The sequence below is a fragment of the Pleurodeles waltl genome, chromosome 1_2 (assembly GCF_031143425.1).
Source record: "Pleurodeles waltl isolate 20211129_DDA chromosome 1_2, aPleWal1.hap1.20221129, whole genome shotgun sequence".
Lineage (NCBI taxonomy): Eukaryota > Metazoa > Chordata > Amphibia > Caudata > Salamandridae > Pleurodeles > Pleurodeles waltl.
Window position 1 is genome coordinate 1,175,436,866 of NC_090437.1, and position 21,767 is coordinate 1,175,458,632.

Here is a 21,767-nt window from a genome sequence, read left to right on the forward strand (position 1 = left end):
TAATGCAAAAATAATCTGGCTGAAGCTGATGATTTTTAAAACATGATACTCTCTTTAACTGCCAACTCTGATTGGATTCTCCTTTTAATCTCACTCATGATCTCATGCTCTCTCACTTTTGAGTAGCAACAAGTGCAAGCTGAGTTGCCCCCTCAGGGTAATAATATTGGCAGCTATGAATCAGACTCGGGGAGAAAAGTGGTTTGCCTGGAATTATACGTTTCGTCAAGGGAGAAAACTGAGATCAAAATAAAGTTCTGTTGGTTCTATAGTTGGCAACTTAAACACTAAAGCATATATGCAGTGATTAATATGTAAAAACATTCATGCGGTGCCTAGAGCTCTGCTAAGGAGCCTGGGGCAGGTGCTGTTCAAGGTTGGCGTGCCAAATGCAGAGGCTACATACCCCTAAAAAGAGCTCATGTCTCTTTAATCCACTATCAGACACTCCCTAGTCCTTTATCCCACTTTTGCCGGTCCCTGCTTTCTCCCTTTGTAATGGTTGTAAGTCTTTCTCTTCCTTCTTCTTTTCCCTTTGTTTGTTTTCCTTTTCTTGCTGCTGGTTGATACATTGAAATATCACGCTGTAAGAAATAAAAGAGGGGTTGAACACAGAGTGAATTTTTGTAATTCGTAGAACTTCACCAGACACACATTGTTCCTGTTCCTGTCTTCTCCCTCTGCTTCTCTGCCCTCCTCCTCTTGCCTCCAACGTTGTTCTCTTCCACACGTCCTCACACTCCTATGAGTGAGCGTGCTCTCATTGTATAGCACACCCTTCAAGTGAACCTCCTCTGAGCACTCACAGTTTGACAGACCAGAGAATAGAATGATGACAAGGGGGAAATGGCTTATTTAGGCTCACATAACTGTGGGGAGCCATGATTATAATTCATGTCTGTTGTTTGTAATTTAGCAACTAGACCACATCGCCTCTTCTTTAGTCCTCTCTTTTTCTCTCCCTCTATGAAACCTCTTTTGTCTACTTGTCTTGCCTTCCTCCCCGTTTCTCTTTTTTTCCCTTTCTCTCTTTTTTTGCTATACTTCATTCCATTCCAACTCATTCTTACTGTTTGCTATCTCATTTCCTTTTTCACATCCTCTTCTTTTGTCTCCTTATTGTACCTTCTTCCTTACCAGTTTACTTTCTTTCAATCCCTCCTTTCCAAACTGCGCACCTCAGAAAAAAATGATATGCGTGGACAATTTCTGATTAGCTGATTGTGCAACGGTCGGGTCCTTCCCTACACTCAAACATCTCTCTTTGGACAGAGAACTCCGGTAAATTGTGTCATTAGCTCTTTAAAATTGAAGAAACACTCCCCAAGTGACTTATTTGTCATTATCTTACCTGATTTTAAAAGAAAATTGTGGCACTGATTAGAAAATGGAAAGAAGCCCTTCACAAACCTGCTAATCTTACAAGATCCCTATTCCTTCACTTTGTAAAATGAGTTAATGTGTTTGATACTGGTTTAGGGTAGATTAGAAATGTTTTATAGAGCATTGCTATTGCCAGCTCAGACCTGCCTCCTGGTTCACCGCACAGCGTGCTCTTAAGCTACTGCCCCATCTATCGGCTGATTGGCACAGTCTGAATAACCAAATTAGGCACCAAATAAACTTTTGAAAATTGTTTTGTTATAATTGGCAAACTAGCCACATCTTGAGGACAGTGTTAGACCAGGAGACTGGATAGCAGCACACTAGAGACAGAACATTTTCCCATTGTAAGGGAAAAAACAGAAGGTACATCTTCTCTGTTCATGCTCCCAGTATCTGGGACAGTATCCTTATCGACATCAGATCAGCACCATCTCTCCTCTATTCATAAAACAGCACAAGAAACACCACTTCAAAGAGCACTGGACCTGACTCAACAGCCTACCCCTGATCTTCCCCCAACAATTGTATCTTCCCAGGAGCCATGCCACGTGTTCAGCTTTTCATTGCTATCAAGCTAGGTTCTTTCTTTACAAATACGAACACATGTATACATTCAAATTCAATAAAACTTTATTCGGAGGCATTGTAGCATCCATAAAAACATCACACAATATAAACAGATACAATTCAAAATATGCATAAATAAATATATACCTAACAATACAAGAGACATAATCAAAATAACAATAATAATAGCTGTGAATTTAGAACAGCATGGTTTTATGAATCCTTAAGCAGATTTAAAAAAAGACCAAACATGCATCACCGCTTCCTCATTATTTTATCCTAATAAAAATCTAACTGCGGGTCTACATTGAACAATGTTGCAACGGTACTTTAAAAAAAATTGAATTAAGAATAGTCTGGTATACCTTACATAAAATTTACAAACAAAACATGAAATGAAGCATGGATTGGCCAGAGACATGGCTTGGCTTCCAAATTTTTTACAAAACCCAAGTGGAAGCAAATCAGATATTTCATTGTGTCTGATATAAAACGAAAAAGCAGAGAACGTTCCCAATGCCTGCGGGTACACCAAATATAATCAGTGGCACAATTGGATTAGCTCAAATTAAAATATCTGATCACATTAGGCTGCCCCTCCAAGTCCCTTAGCCGCAGAGACCTCAAAATTAAAAAAAAAAAAAATAATAAAAAAAAAAAAGAAAATTGGCCACAGTCCTCTTATTTACACTAACACAGGATGATGGATTCATAAAAATAGGATGTAGCCTAATTTTGAAATATTCGGCCTTCACATATGCAGTCCATATAATTAATAACCCTCTGTTCAAGGAGAGACAGTCCATTGTAATGTCTCTAGACAAGGCGGCCTCAGGAGTTCGCCAGATTGAGAGCTGCATTAAGATTGGCCATGCCCTAATCAGATCTACTATATAAGGGAGCCCAAGTTCTTTCTGATAAATAAAATGTGACGCTGATATGGGAAAGATAAGAGCTTTCTACAAAATCTGTTCTCTTCACGCTGGATAGCCGAACAGTCAGAGATCCCCCACACCTTAGCCCCATACAAAGCAATTGGCAAACATTGCGACTTGTATATTTGTAGCATATACATAAATGTTATTATTATTGACATTATTTTATTATTGTGAACTGCTAGGCAGTGCTTACTCATGATATTATTATTCTATTGGTGTAGTTATTATCTGTGGCTCCAATTTAGTAGGTATGTTGACTTCCCAGTCAAAGATAAGAGCTTCTGGTTCTAAGTTAATTAGTTTGCTTTTTGGAAGGTAAAAGTAAAACTTGTCATGGAGAATGCTCAAACATCTGCCTGCTACTTCTTCAACTTCCAAAATTCCCATTGCAAACATTATTTGTAGATATAGGTGCTAGCAATATGTGCAACATTTCTTCGTCCTCAGTATTTATGTCTAGCTTTAGCCTCATCATCAATTCTTCAAAAATGTACAATATCATGAGGGAGAGACATAAAAGTGAGCTTGGAGTCAGTCAGTGGCTTTCAGGTGTTTATCATGTTTAGATGTGCTGTCCTTCAAAGTCACAGAGTTTCATGGATGGCTTCTTTGTCTCTTTTGTACAACCCTAGGTTCTGATGATGGGGCATTAAGTAGTCATTTTGTTGGACTCCAGATGAAACATGAACCTGCAGCTTGTGAATGAGAGCCAGTGTGTGTTCTAAAGGGTTTTATGTTCAGGAAGTGTATGCTCTTTGAATGGCTTCACCCGTTATAAAGACACTATGCTATTTGCTAATCAGTTGTCCTTGAATGTTTATTTGTTCTCACAGGAAAGGCATGCACACGCAGAGGCTTATGTACAAATGCAACTGTTAGACCTGTCAGATCTTGTCATGGTTTCATCTGTCTTTTTGCTTCTGACCACCTGTTTTTGATCCTGTGCTGAATTTTATTTTTGCTGGTTTTAGGGCTCTGGGCACTCTACCCCTGCTGAACAGTGCTAGAGTGCAAGTGATCCCTGTCTGAATTGTAATAGTGATTGGTTTATCCATGATTGGCATAATTGATTTACTAATAAGTCCCTAATATTGTGCACCAGAGGTGCCTAGGGCCAGTAAATCAAATGCTATTAATAGGCCTGCAGCACTGATTGTGCCACACACTCAGTAATCCTTTAACCATGCCCCAGGCCTGCCAATACAGTGTCTGTGAGTGCAGTTTCAAACTGTCATTTCGACCTTTCAAGTGCACCCACTTGCCAGCCCCACACCGTTTATTACCTGTAAGTTACCCCTAAGTGTAGGCCCAGGGTAGCCTCGTGGGCAGGGTAGAGGATATTTAAAAGGTAGGACATGCAATGGTGTGTTGTACATGTCTTGACAATAGTTTTGTTTTTTACTATTGCAATACCTATCTCTCCCACAGGATGACATGGGAATTGCCTTGAAATATCTTTAAAGTGTAATTTCTCATTGGGAGCAGATAGAGATATGGAGTTTGGGGCCTGCTAACTCACAATATAAAACAACATCATTTGGTGAAGTTGTTTTTTGAATTGTAAGTTTGAAAATGCCACTTTTAGAAAGTGGGCATTTTCTTTCTTAACCATTCTGTGCATCTGCCTGTCTGCTGAATACACATCTGGGTCAGGGTGACAGTTTGGCTGCTTGTGCATTCACTCTAGACAGTCACACAGAGGTTGCGGAGGTGTGCCATGCATATCCTGATGGCCCATCACCAGGCTGATGGGTCTCCCTGAGCTAGAGTGATGAGAGGCTGAATAGGGCTGCACCTGTCTTCACACAAAGCAGTTTCGACCCCCAAGCCCCTGGGCCAGGCCAGGGAAAGGCAGGGTCTTGTGTACTACAAAGACTTTGCTTTGAAGTTTGACTACTTCAAAGACAGAAAGGGGTATAAGTACTGGTCCTCTGACACCACATCATTCGAATCTTTCCGGACTGAGGAAATTCTGCCGGGAAGAAAAGCTGGATGCTGTAGAAGGGACTGCTACTCTGCCTTTTGCTTTGTTGTGCTGGCCTGCTGCTTGCCACTTCTGTCCTGGGAGTGAAAGGACTGGATATTTCTTTCTACATCCTGCTTTCCAAGGTTCTCTAAGGTCTTGAACTGAGCTTGCCTCTTGTTAAGTCTCAGGGCCACAAAAGACTTCATCTGCCAGTGCCTGGGCTGTCTTGCTGAGAGTCCCGATTTGCGATGTGGTGCAAAATCTAGTTCCTGGCCACTTTGGAGTGCCTTCAGGTGCAACAAGGGAGAAACTAGTACATCAACTTCCAGAATGACTTAAGAAACAGTGCCGCTGTCCGACCCCACACACTACCTGCACTGGAGCAGTGGTGCCCGCAGAGTGCAATGACAGCGACCTACAACGAAGGGCCCGACTTTACTACAGGATCTTCGAAGTTCCATCACAGTATGGCAGAGTGCAATGTCCCCGCCGTCGTGGCATCTGCTTCCGACTTCACCGCAGCAGCTGTGGCCCTGTGGTGTGAGCGCGAGAACGCAAAGTTGACACCGTGCATCTTGACCTGTTGGATTCCTCCACCCAGCCTCACAGGTGGCGCTGGACTGTTGGAAACAACTCTGTCAAGCTGTTGTGATAGCCCCAGTTGGAGCTATTGTGTTTCTAAGTGCTATAACACATTTAGGCCCTCATTACAACCCTGGCGGTCAAAGACCGCCAGGGCTGTTTTGATGGAAGCACCGCCAACAGGCTGGCGCCGCGGTCGCACTGCTGGGACTGGCGGTTTCCCACCACATTGGTCCCGGCGGTTGTAATCCCCCAGGGCAGCGCTGCTTGCAGCGCTGCCCAGGGGATTACGAGTCCCCCTCCCGCCAGCCTTTTCATGGCGGTATGAACCGCCATGAAAAGGCTGGCGGAAAGGGGAGTCATGGGGGCCCTGGGGGCCCCTGCACTGACCATACCTCTGGCATGGGCAGTGCAGGGGCCCCAAGCCACGGCCCCATGGAGCTTTTCACTGTCTGCATAGCAGACAGTGAAAAGCGCTACGGGTGCAACTCCATTTGGAGCCGGCTCCCGTGTTGCGGCCCAGCATGGATCTCCAAATAGACACTGCGGGAGTGCGGCCGCGCAGCGGTTTCTACTTGGCGCTTGAGGGCCTTAAACTTTGAAAATTTGTATCTTTGCTTGTGTAGGTTGGATGTTCGTTCTTTTGGTCTTGTTTTACACAGATAAATATTGGGTATTTTTCTGACCTGGTGTGAAGTACTTTTGTGGTGTTTTTCTTGTGTCACTCTGTGTGTGTGTGTGTGTGTGTGTGTGTGTGTGTGTGTATACTATTACTTTACACATTGCCTCTGAGATATGCGTAACTGCTTGAGCCAAGCTACCGAGGGGGTGAGCAGGGGTTATCTTAGGTGTGTGACTCCCTTACCCTGACTAAAGTGAGGGTCCCTACTTGGACAGGATGTAAACCACTGCAAGCTAGAGACCTCATTTCTAACAGCAACTGAAACCAAAAGTACCTATTGTAGAATATTTAGCTTTGTATGCTTTTAAGTTCACAACTTTTTAGGATTTTCTTTTTAGGGCTGCTGCGACAAAAACATACACAAAGTTGCCTGATTATTCCAAAACACTTCACTTAATAAAAAGACAGATGTCTTGGCTTTTCCAGCGCTAGTTCCTTCTTGAGCTGTTTTTATGAAGCATGAAAACAATGTTGATTTATCTTTATGTAAATGGTTTTGTGAACACATTTCTAAAAAATTCAAATAGCCTCCCATCAATTGTTTTCAGGCAGTCTTCCTTTGAAGGAAGTGGCTGAATATTTAGACAGAGAAACTCTACAAAGATTGAAGAATGAATGTGGAGGGCTACAGACTCTTCTCAGGAACAATCATCAAGTTTTTGAAGGTACCAAAAAAGTATTCTATGTAAATTCTTATTTTATTATATAGATTTATGTGTGTGTGTATGTCACAAATCGCTCCCTGGGCTCTTGCGCCCATCACCAGGGGGCCAAGTTATGGGACTTTGCAATGTTGTAATAAGCCAGACCTTCCCCTGCATTCATATACTGACTTCCAACCACTTGGACGCTATTGCAGATTACAATCCATACTCAATCCATGCTGGGTTTTGTGGAGCCAGTCTGCTCATGCTTGGAACTCCATTACCTTGAATCCCCCACTCACTGCTTCGTCGCCAACCCTGCAGACCAAGGATGGATGGAGGAATTCAGCACACCCTTGGCTGGCAGCTGCTAGCCTGCTCACCCCTGATACATGTGATTACTGTGAGCCTTTTTTAAGCCTCAGCCCCCTTCAGCCCAGTGTTGGTCATTGTAGCTGTTTTCTGGTGGGACCGACCCTTGTTTCCTGAAGTTTCTGAGCCATAGTTATTCATTGTTCCTGAGCTGTAGTTATTCCTTGTTCCTAAACTAGCCTTCCTGTTCCTGAGCTGTAGTTATTCCTTGTTCCTAAACTAGCCTCCCTGCAGTGCTATTTGACTCCAGAGCCACAGCTCTTCCTTGTTCCTTGAGTTATTTCTGCCTGCTGTTTCCTTGATTCCTGCACCAGCACTTCTTGTGGTCCCTTGAAGCCTCTTCTGTATTTTCCTTTTCCCAGTCCTTGCCTTTGTTTCCATTTCTTTGTTCCAGTTCCAAGTTTGCTGTTTTCCTGCTATCTTGCTTCTTCTTTCCTTGTACATTTGTTGCTTGCTTTCTGTCTAGTGTGCCCTTTGTTTTCCCTTCTTTCCTGTTAAGCACTCCTGTTGCTAGCTCCTTGTCTATAGTGATGGTATTTAGTTTTACACCCTTGCGATTACAACTGTACGTGTTCATGTTTGATCGTCAGGTTTTGGGGGCTCAGCAGACAACCTAGGTGGTGTTTCTTGTCCACTATACTGTCTTTCAGTTACTTTTTATAACATCACCATAGGGGTCAGCTCCACAGACCCTGTCTTTGCATGCATATCCAGTATATGCAGTCGGAATCTGTAACAGCAATTGTGGGCGAAGAACTTACTGAGCTTCAGCCTTTCCATATGGAGCTCCCGACTGCTTTACCCTACATTCCTTTTATTCTTAATAATGTGGCTATATAGATAGATATCTTGCATGTTCGTCCCGGGGTGTTAGTCTGGATGTTGCATTGCCTCTTGAATGCCTTATCTCTCTTATTCCCTTAAATAGAGCTTCCCTTTTGGATCCCCTCTTTCCTCTGACTCTCTATGTGATCTTGAGCAGCTCTGTACCCAGTATTCTGTCTACTTCCCTGCCATCACTCCTAGCCAGCACTCCCGACAGTCCCTGACATATATATAAATATATGACTTATATATATATATATATATATATATATGTATATATATATATATATATATATATACAATATCATATAGTAAGTAAGTATACATTTTCTAAAGCATGCAAATGCCGAGGCATCTTGGTGCTAACGTCCTACAACTGAGTTGACAAAGAGAAAAAACTATTTGATGCCATAAACAAAAAGACAGGTCTTCAAACATTTCCTAAAAATAACCCAATTTTGTTTGAGATCTTATAGAGACATCTAGTTGCAGATTCCTTACCTTAGAATTTCCTGAGGCGTCAGTCTAGATCCATAAATTATTCTCGAGCAGTACCCCTATGCGCTGTTATCTGGCGTCGATCGGCTCGGTCATCGGCAACGTCTACACCGGATATAACGTTGTGGGTCCTATTTAGGCACCACCTCAGCAGACCAACGTCAGTTCTTTTCTTTCTGCGCCAGCCAGCACTGATCCGAAGAAAGAGCTACCCCTCAGTCTCTTTGTGACTGGTCTTTTTCAACTTTTGTCACAACTTTTGTGAGTATTTCACTCCTGGTGCATCAAGGGATGTCTTCTTGCAAGACCATTTTCAAGCCCTGTGGATCCTATCATTGGGCTATGCCCATTCTAGATCAGCACCTTGTGTGCCATTGGTGTTTGGACCACGACCCGAACTCGTGCTCCGATTGCCAGACCAAGAATCTGAAAGCTTTGAGAGAGGTCCCTAAAGTTCATGGCGGCCGGGCGCTCGGCTCTGTGTAAGTCCCGATCTCGGTTGAAAGGAAGGTCCAGTCCACTCTTATGGACATGCCCTTTGATGGCATCTGTGTATTTTTAGAGAAAGCACACTCGGTGCTCAAGTACTTCAAGGATTCTAATGCTATGGCGAGGTCACTCGGCCTTGCTGCAGCCCCTTGTCCACATCAGTCTTCTTTTTGCCCCTTTTGTGGCTACCGAAGGGAGGCCCAGTCACGTCCATTCCCATCCAGCCACCGTGCTACACATGCTGGCCAGCATCTGCGTGAACGGGGACATGGGATCCACTGTCCTCGTGGATCAGGGAGCCAGCTGTCTGGCCAGTCCACCACTCCGCCTCTGCAGCTGTCTCCAAACCTTTCTAGTCTGAAGATTCCCCACCAGGGTCCATTCGGAGGCAGGATCTGCTATCACCTGCACCTGCTCCTCCGGCAATCCTTCACGTCACACATGTGGGTTTTGCAGATAGTCCAAAGGGGCTACTCCCTCACCTTGGAGACTACCCCTTCATCAATGCCACCATCCTACAATCGAATGATGGAGGATCAAGTGGCACTTCTCTGAGAGGAAGATATGGCTCTCCTGTCCAAGGGAGCCATAAAGAAGGTCCCTGTGCCAGAAGTAGGTCACGGTTGTTATTCCCACTACTTTCTAGTGCCCAGAAAGTACAAGGGCCTCCGCCTTATCCTAGATCTTAGGTCCTTCAATCTCTTCCACAAGAAGAAGTTCAAAATGGCCTTACAAGCGCCCCTTGGGTGTTCACCAAGGTGATGGCGATGGTCGCTGCTCATCTGCGCATGTCAGGGGTTTCAGTCTACCTCTAGCTCGACGAGTGGTTGTTGAATAAACACAAAAGATAGCATACACAGTCTAAGCTCCCAGTCCAAATATAAGTCTCAGAACTCAGATAGTGAGGATGCATAGACACGAGATGAAGTCTGAATATTTCATTGGTGTGTGGTGCAATCAATTCTTCCAAATTTACAGATTCTTTCCACAACAGCCAACACGTTTTGTCACGTCTGTTCCTTTTTCAACACTGTGAAGATATGACAAAAAAAACATACATTTTAAACACTACTGGATGACAGGGCTCAAACTCAAAAAGTAGGCATGCTTTAGCAAAATGCAACATAAACAAAATCTCAAAAGAAGAAAACTAAGAAAAAAGTCCAAACACACCATGACAAGAGTAGAGTGAAGCTCAAAGACTCAATTCTAAAAATGACCTCCACATCACTGTGCCAAATAATTGTGAAAGCAAGACAATGAGTGGGTAGACATAGGTCTGTTAAATAAACAAACGGAAAAGTACAAAGCCCCATGTGAACAAGTGGCACAAAAAGAAGGCAAGTGGAGTATAATATAAAGGATAGAAACAGAGGCAAACTGACCTAGTACAATGTAAAATAAAAAAGCAGTCCAATCCTTAATGAAGCGTTCAAATAGCCAATAATGGATGCCTGAAACCATGAAATGCAAAGTAAGCATTAGACAAGGGGACGTATTGAGAAGCTCAAAGCAACGTTCCATAGCATAGTACTGTAGGCAACCTACCTAATAGGATGTTGTACATACCAGGATTAAAATAATGAAATGCTCCTTTGAATAAGTAAACAATGTCTGTGTCCAGCAATCAAAGTCAGAAATCTAATTACAGCCTGTAATTACAAATGTAAAAATAAAACAAAAACGTGTTCTGAGTCACAAACGGTCAGAGAAAAGATTAAGAGGTATTTTAGAATTTGATGAAAACAACCACTGAAACATACCCTCATTTGCCGGTAGTTGCACATATAAGTTAATAAAGGTCAAGGTTTATGAAAACATCAGGATCGGGATAAGTCCTCCATCTAAATTGAGCAAAAAAAAGAGAGAGAAGAAAATAATCAATGAGTCAGCTAGAGCGTGGCAATAAATGTTATAAAACACAACCTAATGTCCTGCTGAGTAAATATCAGCGGGATGTCAAATGCTTTAAAAAAGTAGTCAGAAATGGTCACAAGTGACAGCCCTACTATCCAACTATCTATTGGATAAAACGTTTATGGCACAAATATCAAATAACCTATTTTAAACTGTCAAAAATATAACCACCCGCAGTGGTGAACAGTATTAACACTAGAAACAAACAGAACCCAGAGCAGCAGTAGTAAACTGAATAGTACGCGACCCAACCGCTAATGCTATAAGGCACCAGAAAATATATAGTAGAAAGGCACCCTGTATAGTCAACGTAACAGCCCAACAATCGTGTTTTATACATGTACTGCCCTAAAGACGCAGAGTCCCTGTAAAAGTAGAGAGCTCGTACACCGTGCAGCAATGGGGAGAGCCAAGGCAGCAATCCCTGGGTGACACTTTTCGTCTTGAGTGGAACTCAAGAAGCCCCCTGTATGCCTTTTCACCCATACCACTTCAGTCCAGAGTTCTCAAGAACATCAAAAACGACCTGGTCCAAGTAATCCTTATGGCTCGGGACTGGGCACAAAGAGTCTAGTATTCCAAGCTATTGACCTTGGCAATCGATCCTCCTATCATACTGCCCCTTTGGGAGGATCTTCTGTTGCAGCAGCAGAGGAGGGTACTCCGCTAGAACCTGTCCAGATTACGCCTTCTTCCGTGGAGATTTAGCGGCTGCAGTTGACAGCTTTTGACCTTCCGCCCGAAGTCTGTAATGTAATCTTAGCAGCCAGGAGTCCGTCCACAAAATGGTATACACCTGTCGTTGGAAGAAATTTGGGGCGTGGTGCACAGACAAGCCGGTTGATCCCCTTTCTGCCCCTCTTTCTGAGGTTTTGTTTATCCTTTCTCTGGCCCAGCAGGGCTTTGCTGTGGCACTCTCAAAGGTTATCTGTCTGCCATTTCTTTTTTTTTTTTGTGATTGCTTGATCAACCTTTTTTGCTTAAATCTCCAGTTGTAAATAGATTCCTTAAAGGCCTAACTCATATGTTTCCTCCATCTACATTCATTATGCCCCAATGGAACTTGAATTTAGTTTTGACATTTCTGATGTGCGCTCCTTTCAAGCCTTTCCACAATTGTCCTCTCTGGCTTCTCACTCTGAAGACAGCCTACCTTGTGGCACTTACATCTGCTGCCAGGGTGAGTGAGCAACAGGCAATTTCATCTAAGCTGCCCTACCTTTCCATCTATCTTGACAAAGTGGTGCTTTGCACTAGGGCCTCTTTTCTACAAAACGGGGTTATGCCCTTTCATGTAGGCCAATCCATCACCTTGCCTACTTTATATGCGCCCCCATACCCTTCTAAGGAAGAAGAGAGACTCCACCGTTTTGACCCAAAAAAAGCATTGGTATTGTACCTTGATCGTACCAAAGAGTTACGGGTGGATATTCAACTCTTTGTTGGTTACGTGGGTGCGAAGAAAGGTCAGGCAGTACAGAAAAGAGCCATCTCCAGATGGGTCAAGCGCTGCATTAAAATGTGCGCCGTACTGGCTAAGAAGCAACCCCCTGAGAACTTGCATGCTCATTCTACCAGAGCTAAAGCTTCAACCACTGCGTTAGCATGCAGACTTCCAGTCCTTGACATCTGTCAGGTGGCAACGTGGGCTTCTCTGCCCACGTTTACCAAGTCAGGTTCATAGGGACGGGCAATTTGCCTGTTTCTTCTTGCAGGACTTTCTAGTATGAACTTGTTTCGCATGGTTTGGGGATGGTATTTCTTGGGTATCTATTCTAAGTTAAGGAATCTGCAACTAGATGTCTCTATCAGATGGACAAGTTACTTACCTTTGGAAACGCCTTATCTGGTAAAGAAAATATCTAGTTGCAGAGTCCTTACCAGCCCACCCATCCTACCCGCTCTGCAAACTGATTTCTAAGGACAAGAACTCCCTTTCAAGGCCCTAGTTTTGAACCAACAGTGGTCAGTGTTCTTCATGGCTCTGCGATTCTGGCGAGGAAATTCATGAATAGAAACTGACATCAGTGCTCCAGGGTGGTGCCTGTATAGGACCCACAACGTCATAACCGGCGCGGATGCTGATGACGACGGACGTGGAGCCGATCAACGCCACCTAACACAGTGCAGAGGTACTGCTCAAGAAAAAATTCCAGATCTAGACTGACACCTGAGTAAATTCTAAGGAAAGGAATCTGCAACTAGATATTCTCTCTACTAGAAAAGGCATTACCAAAGGTAAGTAACTTGTGTACATATATATATATATATATATATATATATATATATATATAGATATATCTTGAGATATATCTAGAGATATATCTATATATATCATATATATACAGGGAGTGCAGAATTATTAGGCAAGTTGTATTTTTGAGGATTAATTTTATTATTGAACAACAACCATGTTCTCAATTAACCCAAAAAACTCATTAATATCAAAGCTGAATATTTTTGGAAGTAGTTTTTAGTTTGTTTTTAGTTTTAGCTATGTTAGGGGGATATCTGTGTGTGCAGGTGACTATTACTGTGCATAATTATTAGGCAACTTAACAAAAAAAAATATATACCCATTTCAATTATTTATTATTACCAGTGAAACCAATATAACATCTCAACATTCACAAATATACATTTCTGACATTCAAAAACAAAACAAAAACAAATCAGTGACCAATATAGCCACCTTTCTTTGCAAGGACACTCAAAAGCCTGCCATCCATGGATTCTGTCAGTGTTTTGATCTGTTCACCATCAACATTGCGTGCAGCAGCAACCACAGCCTCCCAGACACTGTTCAGAGAGGTGTACTGTTTTCCCTCCTTGTAAATCTCACATTTGATGATGGACCACAGGTTCTCAATGGGGTTCAGATCAGGTGAACAAGGAGGCCATGTCGTTAGATTTCCTTCTTTTATACCCTTTCTTGCCAGCCACGCTGTGGAGTACTTGGACGCGTGTGATGGAGCATTGTCCTGCATGAAAATCATGTTTTTCTTGAAGGATGCAGACTTCTTCCTGTACCACTGCTTGAAGAAGGTGTCTTCCAGGAACTGGCAGTAGGACTGGGAGTTGAGCTTGACTCCATCCTCACCCCGAAAAGGCCCCACAAGCTCATCTTTGATGATACCAGCCCAAACCAGTACTCCACCTCCACCTTGCTGGCGTCTGAGTCGGACTGGAGCTCTCTGCCCTTTACCAATCCAGCCACGGGCCCATCCATCTGGCCCATCAAGACTCACTCTCATTTCATCAGTCCATAAAACCTTAGAAAAATCAGTCTTGAGATATTTCTTGGCCCAGTCTTGACGTTTCAGCTTGTGTGTCTTGTTCAGTGGTGGTCGTCTTTCAGCCTTTCTTACCTTGGCCATGTCTCTGAGTATTGCACACCTTGTGCTTTTGGGCACTCCAGTGATGTTGCAGCTCTGAAATATGGCCAAACTGGTGGCAAGTGGCATCGTGGCAGCTGCACGCTTGACTTTTCTCAGTTCATGGGCAGTTATTTTGCGCCTTGGTTTTTCCACACGCTTCTTGCGACCCTGTTGACTATTTTGAATGAAACGCTTGATTGTTCGATGATCACGCTTCAGAAGCTTTGCAATTTTAAGAGTGCTGCATCCCTCTGCAAGATATCTCACTATTTTTGACTTTTCTGAGCCTGTCAAGTCCTTCTTTTGACCCATTTTGCCAAAGGAAAGGAAGTTGCCTAATAATTATGCACACCTGATATAGGGTGTTGATGTCATTAGACCACACCCCTTCTCATTACAGAGATGCACATCACCTAATATGCTTAATTGGTAGTAGGCTTTCGAGCCTATACAGCTTGGAGTCAGACAACATGCATAAAGAGGATGATGTGGTCAAAATACTAATTTGCCTAATAATTCTGCACTCCCTGTATATATATATAGATATATATATATATAAATAATTGTTTTTAAGTTACTGGGTACATTGTGAAAATCATCCTGCTACCATGTGTTTATGAGTCATTGGGTGGGACGGGGTATTTTTACCCATTAGAGGAAAAAACATTGAATGAGATTCGACTGTTGCTGCAACCAAAGCCTTAATGCTTTATGCAGTGTTTCCAGCCTGAATTGCCAGCCGGGAAAATTGTGTCCGGTTCTCCCACACCTAATAAAAACGAATATGCAAAAACCTAAGAACTCCTAATCAGGTGGAGCGACATTAATACATAAAAACTTGTTCATTGTGCTGTGCCTAACTTGTAATTAGGCCTTAGAGCAGAGGTCTCCAAACTTTTTGATGCAGAGACCCCCCTGTCAAAATATTTTAGGTGTAAGGACCCCCTCTTGACGACATTTTTTAGATCCTGGTACTCCTCCTCATGGACAACCATAAATGCCCCCAATTCCCCCAGCAAATCTTTTTTTCGGTAGAGGAATAATATTAGCCAGTGTTTAGCAAACCATAGTTTTGTGAGTGACTCCTAGCCTGCTGCTGATTTTGGCTTCAATCATGTTTGGGGGAGACGGGGCCATGAGAGTCCAAACACGGAGAACCATGTGATAGCTCTTCCCGACCCCGTGGTATAATCATCCTGTGCTGTGCCCCTGTGCACCATAGGGCTTAATTAATGTGTGCTCCTGCGACACACTGATTTACTTTTCTGCTTCTGCCTGGGAGTGAGAGCTGACAGGGGTGCAGCCATATGCTGAGGCAGGCATTGTCTGGGTGGGAGAGCAGCTGTGGCAGCAGCTAGCACAGTACTGTAGGACAGTGCACGACTGTGCCCCCCACATTAAAAAAACACATATGCATGGTTCAATTTAGCCCAAAATTAAGTCCGTTTTTCCACATTGTCATTGAGGCATGCACCAAACTGGAGGCACAGGCAGCAACGTGAAAAATAAATCTAACTGCCGCTTGCTGCCCAGGCTGAGTGAGTCTCAGCTGTGGTCAGACTGCTGCAGCCAGCGCAGCTGCGCCCCAGGCAGCGCAACCAGTGCCTGCTATATTGTGATGAGTGAACTGTACTCACTGATGCGTCAGTGCTATGTGCAGTGCAGTGCTCCAGTTCTTGTCAAACTTCCACCATCTGCACAGGAATGGGCAGCCAGGCCAACCAGCTGTCGAACTGCATTAAAAAAAGTATGTCAACTGAGATGTTGCATGCAATAGGGATGATGTCAGTGAGCGTGAGGGTAGAATCCAGGGTGTGGCCAAAAACAAAATATTCTGTACGTTTTTTTTAGGTCTCTCACCGTCGGGTAGCTTCTTATAAAATAGCACACAGTTTAAAAGAAAATTAAATTAAAAAAAGTTGTTACTCATTAGATAATGCAGAATAGTACATTATAGGTCTGTGTGACCAGAGAGCCATACAATTAAATCTTGGGTGGTGCAGTGGACAATAATGATTTGTGTATGTTTAGAGCTACAAAGTCACAACCTGTGACAGAAAGCACTGTGAAAATGCAAGTCATTATTTTAAACTTGCATTACACACAGTATGACATATACTGCTTCAAAATGCATTAAAGGTTTTACAATAAAATGATGCTTCTAAAATATAGATTTTAGCAATACCCAGACAGTGTAATGAATCTTTTTTAGATACCTGGACCTTCAACACCTATTTGTGGTAGTAAGCGCTATGTAAATATAATTAAAATTAAAAGCACTCATATCACATCTCATTTGTTAACTGCACTACCACTCAAAAAAAAAAAACTTTGTTATCACAAAGATTCGATCAATTAAAGCCCGTACTGGCTCTCAAGCATCCTTTACATTTGCATATTACCTTTTTCAAATGCAGACCAATTCTTAGGGCACATTTGTATTTCTTTCAGGTAGCACACACCCTGGCAGGAAGTTGTTTATCTGTCTGCCCGGCTTTGGTTTCACAACGCGGAACACTCCCTGAATGTCACTTTAACTGAAGCATTTTTCATATATCTGAATTAATCATTATGTTGTGACATACAAAGATTTTTAAACTCCCATACATCTGATAGAGCTGAAACTAGTTCCAAAAATAAATTGCAAATTCAGTTTATAATTCATTGATTTCCTATCATCTATATAAATGACACAATTCATACAAAATGAACAAGAGAGAACAAGAAAAAATATACAAAACATGAAAAACGATTCCATATTTCCTTATGTTATTATGATCTAAAACCTAGACTCTCAAAAGTGCAAATTGCATTCTACAGTTTGTAACCACATGCCTCTTAATGTATACACGCCACGATACATTCTTTCTTAAAGTTGATGTTATGCAGAAGATTTATTGAGAAATTAACTAAAAATGCAGATTGTAAATATTATGCAATGAAGTACTAGAATTTATCGCTATGCATAACTTGCAATATACAACTTAAAGTGCTACTTGACATCTAGAGCACTCAGGATTCCCTTCTGCAACAATAGTTTTTTTTGTTTTGTTTTTTTGCAAAAGCAATTAAATAAATTACAATAAATTAAAATGATCCCAATATCTATATCAAAAGTGGAAGCATCCTGGATACCGCAGACATTAATCAACATATATCATTCAATAGCTCCCCAAAGGAGCAATCATGTGCAAAACAGCAGTGTAGAGCTCATTGAATGCATCAATCCATACTATACTATGTGCAAAGAACTGCAATGAATACTGAGTTTATCTACTAATTCCATCCCAGACGTTTTGCTTAACCCATATACATGTTTAGCAAGAACTTAAATTTAGATTAAATTCTACGTAATAATTCAGACAGTGTAAACCCATTGTATTACCAAGACACCCAATTATTGTTAATTCTCTTAAGTCAATAGACAATTCTATCTAAATCCAGCCATTTTGGTCCTAGGAAAGAAAAGGTATCATCCTTTGCTGCCTGCTTTTCATCCAAGAGCAGAAGTATCTGTGCATGCATTTGCCGAGAACCTGAAGAGTCTTTCAGCTGTCAGTTCAAACACGTAATGTAAAGCAATTAGACAATACCCTCTAACCCTTTTGACCCGGGCAATAGACAAAAGTTAATGTTGTATGGTCAATGCAAGGGGGAAGTAATCCTAGACTTCCATTGTGAGATATCTATTTGTCAATTAAATATATCCAATCTTTATTGTATTAATTGATATGTATTTTATTTCTTTATCATAACTTGTTAAATTTTTTAAAAATTTACAACATATATTGCACATTGTTAAAGATTTATAAAGTTACTTATGATTCTAGGTGCTCCTAATTCTTAAAACACAGTGAAGGTGAATATTGTGAAGGGGAGTGGTAGTGTTATATACAATATATACAGAAGGTGGTTAAGAACACTCCCCTTCAATGCTTTGTTTTATGTCTAGGACTGGTGATGCTTAAGCAGTGGAGCCCCAGGGGGTTGAGCGCTGAGGATCAGACCTGGATTTAATTTACACTGGTGTGAGCACAATTGACCCACGCTACTTAGGTATTGGTTATTATATTAGACCATGATGACTTAAACGAGCTACACTGAAGGCCAGAGCACTTCACCTCCGAGGTACCAGTTTTTCCCAATTAAGAGCAGACATCCAGATTCTGGTGCCTCGAAGATGGAAGCAGTAGCTACAGACTTGCAGAGCAAGACAGGTAGAAATAGGTATTCCCCATAGGACTGGGTAACCTAAACTGTAAAGCACACAATGTTTATGGAGGAATCTTTTACATACAAATATTTCAGTGATATTAAATACTATTAATGTTGTAATTAACCATAAATCTAATTCCATAAATGAATAAATCTTCAAACAGCGTATTATTTGTTTCTGCAAAAATGAAGAATTTTTACATATCCACTAATAATATATTCATCAATATAGCAAAACAACAAAGAGAATTTGTTGTGTTTTTATGCAACGCACTGCTGACCCCTTTAGTCCACAATCCCTTTACATCCAAGGGAAAGAAGGAGAGCACCAACCATTCTGACTCTCCAACCACAAAAGGTTTGAGTCCTATATGGCGTCTTTCAAACAATCAGAAATCTCTCCTAATGGACTGCAGCAGCTCAAGTAAAGAATTACGTCATGGAGAGTATAAGGTTGCCGTTTCGGTCTCCCACGGCTCAAACCGTGGGGGCACCAGTGTGTTTGTATAAAAATACTAACAATTCTCTTTGTTGGTTTGCTATATTAGTGAATATATAAAAATCCTTCATTTTTCCAGAAACGAATTACACGCTGTTTGAAGATTTATTCATTTATGGAATTTGATTTATGGTTAATTACAACATTAATAGTATGTAATATAGCTGAAATATTTGTATGTAAATGATTCCTCCATGAACATTGTGTGCTTTACTTTTAGAATGTTGGCATTTCTTTACTTTAACCATTCTGTGCCTCTGCTGGTCTCTGAATATACGTCTGGGATGGATGATAGCTGGGCTTTGTGCAGTCCCACTAGACCTTCAAACTTTTTGAGACCAGGACCCCCTCTTACAAAAGTTTAGGTGTAAGGACCCCCTTCTGATAAAAACGTGTAGAACCTAGTACTCCTCATCATCAACAATAATAAGCGTCCCCATTTCCCACAGCAAATCATTTTTTCTGTCAGGAAATAATATTAAACAGTGTTTAGCAAACCAAAGGTCGGTGAGTGTGGGGGCGGGGTCAAGGGTGTGGCTAAAAGCAAATGTCCTCATTTATGAGGAATTGACGTGGGGGAGCGCCGCAAGTCTTCTTGCCACACTGCCCCACGTCAATACAAAAGGGCAGGAATCGACCGTATTTATGAAATACAGTGCATTTCTGTCCTTTTCCCCTGCGCTGGCGCACAAATGTTGCCTAGTGCCAGCATAGGCAGGATTGTATTTTTGCAGGAAGGGGCACATTCCAACAAAAAAAAAAAACAATCCAGAGAGGCATTGTACCTATTTCTAAATGTGCGGCAGAATGCAACACACATGGAAAGAGAAAAATACAAGGAAAAATTAAAACATTTCTCCTCATTATGCCTGCTCTGGGGAGGCATAAGGTTTTGGTACTGCTCCAATTTACATGATTTTGTAAATCAGGGGCAGCGTCAAAATCCATCTGTGTTGCATGGGAACACCCACCCACCACAACGCCCATGGAATGCCTCCTTGACGCAAAGTAAGGCAATGCAGCGGATTGCACTGCTTTGCCTTACTCCATATCTACAAAGCCATTCAAAGCCTCTCAGGGTGGCTTTGCGTCACCTCAGAGGTCTGATTTAGAGGCTCGTGCTGCCCGACCGTCAACAAAAGTGATGCTCCAGCAGCACAAGCCTCTCATAAATAAACCCAAAATATGCTCTACGTTTCTTTTTTTTAAGTCTTTCACTGTCAGGTAGATATAAAATAACAGCCAGCTTAAATGAAAAATAAATAAAAGAAAGTTGTTACTCATTGGGAAATGCACTGTAGTGCATTATGAAACCTCTATTAGTTAATCTGCAGAGGTCTGTGTGTAACCGGAGAGTGACAGAACTAAATCTTGGTTAGTGCAGTTGAGAATAGTGACTTGTGTATTTTTAGTGCCATGAGGTCACAGCCTGTGACAGAAAGCACTGCAAATATGTAAGGCATTATTTTATACTTGCATTACACACAGTATAAGATAGGCCACTACAAAAAGGTTTAAGATAAAACTGTGCTTCCAAAATGTAGATTTTATTAATATCAGAGTATATGCAATACCTTTTTTATTTAATAGCTGTCCCTTCAACACCTCCAGGTGAAGTAAGCGCTGTGGAAATACAATTACAATTAAAAGCACTCACTTCACAGCACAGTTGTTAACTCTTTGCACTACCCCTCAAAAAGCATAAATGTTTGTCCTCACAAAGCTTTGAGTGATTCAATCATTTAAAGCTGCTCCCAAGCACCCTTTACATTTGCAGATTAGCTTGTAGAGAACATTTGCATTTCATTCAGGAAGCAGACTTCCTGGGATGAAGGTCTCCTTAGCTGTCTGTGCGGTTTTCACAGCACAGGAGACTCAAATTAAAGTTCAGCTGAGGCATTTTAAGGATTGGCTGGGGGAACGTGCGACCCCCTTTCCAGGACTCCACAGCCCCCCTGGGGGTCGCAACCCCCAGATTGAAGACCTCTGCTCTAGACAGTCACACACATTGGGATCTGGGGTTTGACATTCACATCCTGAAGGCCCATTACCAGGCTGCTTGTTATTCTTGGGCTAGAAGGGAGAGAGGAGCTGACACACCTGAATAAGGCTGTGCCTCTCCTCAAACAAAGTGTCTGGAGCAAGGGAAGGAAGGGAAGGGACTTTGTGATCTTCAGAGTCCTCTTTGAAGACTCCCCCGATTCAAAGGCTCATTTTGGTATAAGTACTGGAATCCAAACCTCAACAAATCAGAACCTTACTGGAACCAAGGACACTTTGCCAGCAAGGACTGCTGTGCTGTCAGAAGGGATAGCCACTCTGCTAATTACATTGCTGTGTTGGCCTACTGCTTACTCTGTTCTGTGCTGTAGGAAGGACTACCACTTTTCTACCTGCTTTGCTTTGTTGGCCTGCTGCCAACACAGCTTTTCGTACCTGGAGTGAGAAGGAGTGGGTGTGTCCTCTACATCCCTGAACCCAAGATTCTCCAAAGGCTTGTTGGCTTGCCTCCTGTTTTGCAATCTCAGGGACATCAAAGGCTGCCTTCAACTCTACTGGTGCTGCTGGACTCTGCCTTCTGTGAGTCCTATACTTTCCTGAGGTGCCCTCTATAGTCCTGGGATTCAAAAGTGGATTTTGCAGCTGCTTTCCTAAAAAACTCAACACATCAAGGTTGCTGCATCACTCAGAACTGACACAGTGCCCTCCGACGCATTGGCACTTCAACAACGACAGAGGATCCAACTGCGAGGTTCAACGACAGTGCAGCACCAATTAGAGGACATTGCTGCGCAGCTGGACAAAGATGC

The 21,767-nt window shown here is 42.2% G+C and overlaps 1 protein-coding gene across 2 annotated transcripts in view; it reads left to right on the forward strand.

Annotated features, from left to right (window-relative positions):
* The window catches only part of TRMT44 (tRNA methyltransferase 44 homolog), a 246,607-nt gene that overhangs the window by 223,213 nt on the left and 1,627 nt on the right, over nucleotides 1–21,767 (forward strand). Inside the window, exon 10 of one of the 2 annotated variants that reach the window (XM_069203438.1) lies at nucleotides 6,670–6,786. In XM_069203438.1, the coding sequence (XP_069059539.1) occupies nucleotides 6,670–6,786 (117 nt within the window). Of the gene's footprint in view, nucleotides 1–6,648; nucleotides 6,787–21,767 lie in introns of both variants that reach the window. The other variant, XM_069203431.1, reaches the window with a different exon arrangement.